The 9,858-nt window shown below is 40.5% G+C and overlaps 1 protein-coding gene across 1 annotated transcript in view; it reads right to left on the minus strand.

The window, feature by feature from the left end:
• The window catches only part of CNTLN (centlein), a gene marked incomplete at its 5' end in the record, with an annotated part of 249,541 nt that overhangs the window by 216,123 nt on the left and 23,560 nt on the right, over positions 1-9,858 (minus strand). Inside the window, 2 exons of the mRNA XM_015426574.1 lie at positions 1,847-2,041; positions 5,820-5,982. Of these exons, the coding sequence (XP_015282060.1) occupies positions 1,847-2,041; positions 5,820-5,982 (358 nt within the window). The remainder of the gene's footprint in view (positions 1-1,846; positions 2,042-5,819; positions 5,983-9,858) is intronic.

Genomic DNA, 9,858 nt, shown 5'->3' on the forward strand with positions numbered 1-9,858 from the left:
AAGCTAACATGATATTAACAGCACTGAAATTCCTCTAAGATGGGCCATAAATGCTTTAAATGGTCTCATTATTACCCCAGCACCTCGCAGCATGGTACTCCTTATCTTAAGCAATAGCCATTTATTTCTGACATGATCTGAAAATAAACCATCATAAAATATGGCTAAACCAACTTTAATTAATTACTCACCCTGTATGATTAGCAGCTTCTTCAAGGCAAGTAGTTTCCTAGGCCCAGTGCATCCAACTACGTTTCAAAGACTTATGGGCACTTAAATTTTCTTAAGAGAGGGCAACGAGTTCCTTCAAACCCCCTTCCCACTGTACCATTCTTGAAGGTCTACTGACCTTCAAAGGTCCTTAAAGTTCTGTTAATTGTGTGATTGCTTCAGACCAATGTTCAAATTGTCCTATCGCAGAAGGTACATGCAAGTGAATGTGCAGGCTGGTCCATTTGATTACATTTTCCTATAAGGTTTAATAAAGGCCTAATAATTTTAATGGTCCTATTTTATTTAATGTATACAGCACTTCATAGTATTGTTTTTAAGACTGTTTTTAATAAAAATTCAAAAACAGTGAACAATCTTAAAGACAAAAATACCCACAGGAGGGGTTGTGGTTCATTTGCTGGGCAGAGCAGCTGCTTGGCATGCAGAAGGTCCCAGGCTGAATCCCTGGTGTCTTCAGGGGAAAAATGGATCAGGTGATGTGACAGACCTCTACCTGAGACCCTGGAGAGCCACTGCCAGTCTGAGTAGGCAATATTGACCTTGATGGACCAATGGTCCAATTCAGTATAAAGCTGTTTCATGTGTTCAGTGGTTACACTACAGCTGTTCATGTGTTTAATAGCTACACTAAATTTAGTAAATCATTTCCCTAGCTTCAGGAAAGAAAATGGGTAATAGACTTGACCCTCATTCTCAAGGCAGAAAGAAAAGTAACTAGTCATGTTTACTTGGGTAGCAGCTTCCATAACTGGAGCACCACCAGAATTAAAATAGGAAATATGTTTAAAGGTCTTGCCTTGGTAACTTCCATAACTGGTCTGCCAGAATTAAAATAAGAAATATGTTTAAAGGTCTTGCCTTGGTAACTTTCAGACTTTTCAGTTCATCCATCTTGGTGAAATGTGTGCCCCAATTATCATACACTTCTACTCAGCACACACACAACTTTTGCCCATATGGCAAAAGTAGTCACAGATTTTGTCCAATTGGTAACCCCACCTAGTTATCCTTTACTAGTTCTATGAGATTTTGTTTAGGTTTTGTTGGATAAGGCTTTGGTTAATATGAATGTGTGATGCAAGTGTTCGGTTTGATTAAATCTGCATTTACTCTTTAAACTTCTCTTACTAAGAGGATTTTACACACTTTCTATTCTGTCTTTGGACTCAGTCTGCTCAGAGTCCATATATACTTTTTATTTGTAACAATTCTGTGATAAGCACAATGAATTTTCCTCAGATTCACAACATTACACTGAATGCCTTAAAGATTCTGATACTTCAATAGCATATATATTTTAGTGTAGAATTTTCATGCAGGAGTATATTTAGAGGAACATTCATATAAATTTTGTCATGCTTCAGTATATTTAGGTGAATGCACATGCTGATTACTGCTTATATCCAAACCCCATTTTCTGCCAGATAAATTAATGCAGAGGAGGCGATTTTCACTAATTTCCGAATCCAATTACTACTCCCCCTTTTTGTCCCCATCTTATATAAAGTTTAAAGAGCACTACAAGACCCATTCTTGTGTGTGATGCTTAGTTATATTTTGGCAAAACTTTCCAAGAATGCCTCTCCATTTGACAATTTAAAGTTTCTCTCACCTCTTTTCTCTGCTTTGGGTAAGTTTCTTGAGGTAGTGAAGAGGCAGAACTGAGTGCCTGCTGTAGTTGGCTTTCCAGCTGATTGATCCGTTGTTCTTTTTCAAATAGCTGTTTCTGGAGAGAAACTTGATTTTGCTGGAGCTGAATCTCACTTGCTTTGAGCTTGTCACAACGTATAGTCAATTCATTGTGGAGCTATTTTAAACAAAACATAGGTTTAAGAAAAACTATCATTATGAACAAGTGTGCAAAGTCATTAATGGATATGCAGTTATTACAGGATGCAGCTTGATCACAGAAATCACATAGCCAACGGGATCAAAGTCAAGTTCATCCCTGCAATTGCTGCTCCAGCTCAGTTCCTGCCTGGGACGAAGCTCCCAAGCTGTTCAGTGTCACACAGTTGGGAGACTTTTGGCAAGTACAGATTGTTCTACCCCTATAGAACTAAAGCAATAATGTTAAAACCTTTTCCTCCTGTTGTCACTATTTAAAAACACAAACATTCTTAGATGGAAGATAGCTACCATATCGAATTACTACCACTCAGAAATGCAGAATGCAATGAAGTAAGATGGGGACAGGGCAGGCTTCAGCTCCTTTCCATATATGCGCCTTTACTGTAAAAAATGCAAACACACCGTCTATTTTATACATGGCAGACACACAAACAACAAATGTGGCTGCCCATCACTTTTAGTTGAAATGAAATATTCAAGCCTCTCTTAGCTTCTTAATATTACTTCTATTGCAATTCAGATGATGCTCAGTTTGGGTTATTATTAAACAAATTCACAACTACATCTAGATCCCTTTCTATGCCACATCCTGGACTTAGTCCATCATCTAGAATTTCTTCCAACAATAAGTCACAGAAGCTGTTCCTTAATTACTCAAAAGCTGAGATGTCTTCCTGGCCTGGGGAAAAAGAACTTTCAGCCACCTAGCAACCTGAATGCATACTGAGGACACAAGTTTTCATCCTCTAAATAACCAGAAACAGATAACAGGCTTTATATTCCCAGAACAAATCAAATGTGCAATATTTCAGGGAAGAGTCTCCCTTGTATTGGAGTGCTGGCTGCAACAACTAGATAAGGACTTGTCAGCTGCTCCTTAGGCAAATTCACAGAGGAAAAGCTTTCTGCTTTTCCAAATGGCATCAAGCCTATCAGCATGTACGTCCTATGATATACTGTCCCTTACAGGAAGATCAATGACCTTAGTTAGTGGTCAGATAGTCCATATACCCAGTACCTCAGGTCATTTAGACTCAAAGAGAGATTCTCAATTCAACATACCCTCATATCATTTAGGAAGTAAGACTATTCGCTAGACATAAGGTCTCTTAGGAAATAGTTTGATATAGTATCATACAGAGAGAGAGGTATATCTTTACATAAACAATTCTGGTCTGACAACATAGGGAGGAAGCAGATGACTGGCAGTTCCATGGACAAAAACTACTCCAGGGTGCCAGCGGAGAATTGACTGTTTCAGTTCCTCCCAGACAATCCCACATAAAAGACTCCCTAAACAGTGGCAACAATAACCAAAATTAGCATGCCTATGTAGCCTTCTCATTGAGGTGCTAGACTTGTATTGCCATTTTGTTTAATGGTGGGGTGGAGCATTCAATCCAGAAGTAGTCAAGCATTCAAACATTCAACATTACCTCAGCCACCTGTGTGAAAAACTTTGACCACATGAAATAGCTGCAAGGTCACGGCTGCTGTGAAAATGGATTTCAATTCTTATTTCCCACCCAACACGTTTTCCTAGATTAAAGTCACCCCGCCCACCCCCAAAAAACAAAAGCTTTAGCCACAGTGGTGAAATCCAAAGCTTCAATGGATTTATTCTGCCAAATGGTGCAGGAGGAGGGGTTAACCTTTCCAAAGACTCCAGTCAAAGTCAAGGGTGCCCATGACTGCACTAAAGTTTTTTAAAAATGTGAGGAGATTCAATCACAGATTTCTCTGCCATTCAGATGTTACATTTTGTGAGACCTGTAATATTTATAAAGTTATCTATTGAGCACTACAGTGGCAAAAGTGTCAGAACCCACATATACTTCAGGATCACAATCCTAACAGTGAGCTCAAACTGGGGGCAGAGATATATAGCCAGGAGCTTCACATGAATTTCTATTTTACTATACAGCACCATTTCCCCTTGCTACAGACAAATATTTTAGGTTAGCAATCTTATGGAAACTCTTTGACATCTATTTCATATTGCGTTTATAGTTGCTCCCCTCAAGAAAAGGAATTATTTCCTAAAAACGTATCCCGACTATTTTACTGGTCCCAGACACACAAAGTGCTCCAGTTGCATGCTGGTTTTAATGAGACTCAATAGATTTGTCCACACCTAAGACTCAAGGTAGTGAGTCTTAAATCAATACTAAGGATAATAAGACAAGAAGACTTTCTCAGTCTCAAGACTATCTTATCAGAGCACTCTGAAATTTACAGTTTAGAGCTTTTGTTTCAAAATACAGTACCTTCCTTCTGCGTGGTCTTGGCTGTCTAGCTATTTATTAATCAGTTTGATTGAAAATCTCATAAAGGAAAGCTATCTCGATGGGACTGAAGTAACGTTCATTGCACTCAAACAGAAAACTAGGCTAGAATCCTATGGTCAGTTCTCTCAAACAACAGAAATGGGGACCATTAATATTGATGAACAAGCTCCTTCAGTTAAAGCCCAAGCTAAACAACAAATACTGACTATTTAAGGTTTGCTCAAATGAGCTAGGTAAGCCTGAAATTATCAGTTTTCCTAATATAAACCCATGTTCATATTATTAGACTAATGGACCATCTCACATGTTTGCCCTACCCAAGATGAACAAAAACAGACATTCACCCATCAATTGGAATTTTAAAAAACCCTGATTTTTCCAAGCCATGAAAAACAAAACAATCCCATAGTAAGGGTAAGAAAGTTACCAGCCCATAAATCAATGTATATTCAAACCATAGTCCTGAAAGTGTGACATGAATTTTGTATCAATTCAATGGAACATACTTGTACAGAAATTATTGCGACCATAGCGGTTAGGAGTGCTGGACTAGTATCTGAAAGACCCTGGTTTGAATTCCCACTTGTGCCATGGAAGTTGGGTGACCCTGGGCTTGTCACACTCTCTCAGCCTAACTCACAGGGTTGGTTTGATGATAAAATGCGAGACAAGGAGAATGATGTAAGCCTCTTTGAGTCCCCATTGGAGAGAAAGGTAGGGTATAAATGAATTAAATGAATAAATGGATGGATGTGGTTACTTAGTGGGCTATTTCTCCTGTTGCAGCTGCTCATGCTTTTACATCTTAGTTGCTTTGTATACCTCCCAAAGTTTCGTGGCTTGTGAATCCAAACTGTTTCCAAAGGTATATTAAATAATGGTTTATGCAGCCACAACCTTTCCATTTGAAAAACTGTTAACCCATCCTTCTTGAAATAGCAACACAAATCCATTGAGCAGGTATTTTACAAGCAAAGAAAATCTTAACAATGGAGTGCCACAGAAAGAATAGTTTGGGCAAAACGAATGGAATCCCAAAGCAATTCAAACTGATATTATCCAAACCATCTTCCACCACTTGCTGAAATCACCCAAATGCTTTCACTAGATAGTCACAATTAGCAGAAAAGCAGACAGAACCTGAACATGTACAGCTGCAATAATATTTTACTACACATCTGGAAGCATCAGTATAGGGCTGTCCAGGCTTCTGCTAAGTTTTAAAAAGCTACAAAAAGCACCTGGAATACTGTTGTGGAGGGGCCAAACTCAGGTAGATAACAGATCATTGACTATTCGGCTCCTGACCTGTGTATGCCAACACTTTGAGTTCCAGACCAGTGAGCAAGTTGCACCCCTACCTAGTTCACAAAATTAAATTTTTACACCATGTCATACCAACAGAGAGGAAAATATACTTTTGGGGGGGGGGAGGGTGCTGCATACTTTTTGATATGATATTGTTTCAGCTGTGTGAGCATCTTCCTGGGTTTTCAGTACTTTCTGCGTATCCATATTGAGAGCCTGAAGCTGCTGGATCAGCTCTGCCTGCTGTGCTGCATGTTCAGTGTTTTGTTTGTAGAGATTCTGCAGCTCCTGCAACTCCTTCCTGTGCAAAGCAAGCAAGAAACTTGAAACTGGAGTAAAAGAAATCTCATAATCATCTCAGTTAAATGGCGGCGCTAGCTGCTTTGAGATAAACATGTTCCATTCTTAACCATGTTTCCCTCTCGATTTTCTTATGAGCACAGGTATACCATTAGTAATGTTAGCAGAATAACCAAGACTTAACTCACAGTACTAATTGTTTCCTTGATTACTTAAGTCACTTGTTAATTCAAAGAGGCAAAAACATAACATGCGATAAAGGTAGTTGTTTCTAATAACTATTTCAGGGAAAATCTAATGACTTTAATAAGATCTAATGTGAAAACACACATGAGAGAAAAAGGTGGTATCAGTCATCTGAAGAAATAGTTACTATGAAAAGAACTGTCCTGAAATGTGTTGAGAAAAGTTCATTTCCTATGAAGTCATGCAACAGCACATTTCAAGGAATAGCTGAGAGCAGCTCACGTGACAGGAGGAAAGATTTTAAAAGTCTGATTTTTAACATTTCCTTTCTTCCATTCTGTTATACAGCAAAAAAGATATTTGAAGAGATTCAAAATTCCTTAGGTGATCAGAAATCTAATTACACATGTGTTCAAAAGGATAGCTAGAGAGCCAGTGGGTCACAGCAGTTAAGAGTGTTGGACTAGAATCTGGGAGACCCAGGTTCAACTTTCCACTCTGCTATGGAAGTCCGTTTGGTGGCCTTGGGCCTAACTTACCTCACAAAGCTATTGTGAAGATAAAATAAAGTAGGGGAAGATGAAGAAGATGATGAGGAGGAGAAGGAGTAGTTGGTGTTATACCCCGTTCTTCACTACCTGAAGGAGAACAATGCAAGCTGTGGGTCCCCAATGGGGAGAAAGGCGAGGTATAAATGAATAAATAAATAAAAATAAAATAAATTCAAAATTCCCTAGGAGATAAGAAATCTAATTATATGTGTTTTCAAAAGCACAGCTAGTACATATTTAGACATAGTCGTTTAATATGATATTTTAAGTAACCATTAGATTTTATTTTCAATACTCTTAACATCTAGTTATTAAGAATCCTAACATTATAAATGTTTCAATTTCAATTTGATATTGTTTTATAGGTACACAATTTCATGTATAGATGATGTGTAAACCTATAGGTTTGCAAAGGCTGGTACAATTAAAATTACTACGTTCTAACGGACAGCTGTTCCTTTAGTGCTGCAAAAAAGGAGGTAATTGTCGGGTGAATTGACAGTAGGAATGCCAAAGACTGCACACCTAACATGGGGGGGAAAGACTTTGCAATGCAGAAGGCATCTGGCCACCTTTTTTCTTTTCTTTTAAGCTTCTTTGTAATGGACTCCCCAGTGCTGCTTAGAGAGAAGTTGACAGATGTGTGCACTGAATAGTTTCAGGAGGGTAGTATGTTATTCTGCAGCAGAAGAGCTAGATTCAAGTCCAGTAGCACCTTGGTGACCAATAAGATTGTCAAGCCCTGGCTTCCCAGGGTCTCCCACTGGAGGGCTGGGTGGCTCCAGGGTATGATTTATCCAAGGAGCTGGAGTGTGCCGCTTCAGAATTGTGAGGAAAGGCGGGTTAAACTTCACCCACCCAGGTCCCTCTTCCTCACTCTCGAGCTCTACTGCTGGGTCTTCCCTTCTCTCTCTCTTGCTTTCCCAGTCCTGCATAGGCTCTTGAGCACTTCCTCCCCAGCCAGGTTCCCCGTCTCCACTTAAAACCTCTGGCCCCAGGCCCACCCCTCTTTCCTGCTTTGAAACTTCCTTCTTGTTAGAGGAGCAAGGCAAAAGGGCTTGCCAGCTGTTTAACCCCCCATACCTGCATCCCAATCCTTTTCTTCTCTATCTCCTTGGCGTCGGGCAGGGTGCATAGCCCAGCCTCCTCAACCTCCCTTTGCGGCCCCAATTCCCCGGGTTGGAATGCCAGGTAGAGGTTTAAGAGCCCCTCTCCCATACTGAGGGCTGCCCAACCCCTCAGGAGCCTCTCTGAACTTTGGGGGCTGTCTCTCCCTTTCTTGTGCTCACCCCCTTTTGCTCACAGTGGTCAGGTCCTTGCTGTCATTCCTTCCTGCTGTCCCTGCTAGCTTGGTGAGGAGTGTCTCCCTGTCAGGTCTGGGGCCCCTCTGATAATGCTCAGAAGCAAGGATGGGGTTGCCGGTTCCCAGACAACCTTTGGACAAAGATTTTTGGAGTAATAGCTTTCAAGAGTGCAAAGCTCCCTTCATCAGATACCACTGGAGTTAAATGGCTGTCCTCTAAACTTCTTGTTAAACTCAAAGGCTTCAAGCTCATACTGGGAATTCCGCAGGCAAAGCTAAAGAGAAGGAATAATTCCAGAAAAGATTGTGGCATGCTTTCTATTTCAGAATGCTTCTGCAGCCCAACTACATTGGGGAATGAACAGGAACCAGACAGATGACACAGATTTTACTTTACTTGCCCTCTCAACACAGCAAGTTGGTTTCAGCACATGCTGTATTACTTAATATTTTGGGGTCTTAGAAACATGCAACCCACAGTATGGAAGGAAGCGTGTCTATTTGCCACTGATATAAGGACGCTGTCCTCAAATTTTCTGTATCGCATGTAATGCTGGAACTTCTAGGATCTTCCTGTTCAGAGTGGTCCCCCATTTTCATAATTGAAACATCTCCATTCATTCACATAACACTCTGCCTGAGGCCAGACTCTGATCTCAGGTAGTACAACAAATTTAAATTTAACAATTTTTTGATATTAATGTAACCGAAATGCCTGTAAGTTAACAGTGAATACACCCATTGTCATTTCTCCCCATTTCTGTAAACTACTATGAAGGAGAGCATTGGACTGGGGGAGGGGGGGGAGGATTTTGTGGGTTTTTAAAAAATATATCTCAGAAGCTTTAGGTCACGCAGCTGCTCCGTTCATTCCCACAGCTGCTGAAGTCAAAGCCTTCTCCTGCCGAGTGAACTTTCACAGAAAGCACAGTCATTACATTGTAAGAAGAGGGAGAGCAGCCAAGCAGCAGGATACTGGAGTTGATCACAGGATGCCTTTCAAAACCTAGCTGCTTTGTAAAGGCTATAAAGGAAGTACCTCAAAGCTCACATTTTCAAACTTCAGATATACATCTGTCTACAAATCTTGAGGTTAATGCCCTACAAGTAAACGTCTAAACGACAAATGAGAACAAAAAGGCCTGAACAGGGATGACAAGAGTTGCTAGTGTCAGTTGCTTCACCTGTAAATGTGTTCATTATGAAGCTCATTTTTACGGGCATTGGAATGTAGACTGACAGAATAAAGCAGCATTTCTCCAAAATAAGTGCAAAACAGAAAGCAATACACCCATAACAGCTGGTCATATAAAGCAATAATTAAACAAAACCCCAAGCAGCATGATTTATGTCACTCTTCTCTTGCTATTTTTCTGGCCAGCTAAAAGATCAATATCATTATTGTCATGTAACCTACTTTAACTGGAAGTACCTGTATTAGAGTAATTACAAGTAGGGGACCCACAAGGGCTTGTGGGGGCCTCTCATTTTCCTCATCCCCACTATTTCCTCTTTTCCTTCCCTGAAAGCCCCCATAGCTTATCCCCCATCCCTGCTTGCTTCTCTCCTTCTTACCAACCAGCCAACCTCCCTTTATCTTCCCCCTACCCTCCTTCTGTCAACCTCTCATAGAAAAAACATTTTGTGGTGCTGGCTGCCAAGACAGGCCCAGTTGTGCTACAGGGAACCAGCAAGAACTTACCAGATGGGGAACCACACTATTTTGTCTTTCTCTCCTCCCGGAAGCCCTATATTCCCACCCTTCCTTCTCTTCTTCCCACCCACCCAACCCCCCACCAACCTACCTATCTTTCATTTGTCTCCATCCTGAGATATA

Source organism: Gekko japonicus, unplaced genomic scaffold (assembly GCF_001447785.1).
Source record: "Gekko japonicus isolate JY-2015 unplaced genomic scaffold, Gekko_japonicus_V1.1 scaffold1479, whole genome shotgun sequence".
Classification (NCBI taxonomy): Eukaryota; Metazoa; Chordata; class Lepidosauria; order Squamata; family Gekkonidae; genus Gekko; species Gekko japonicus.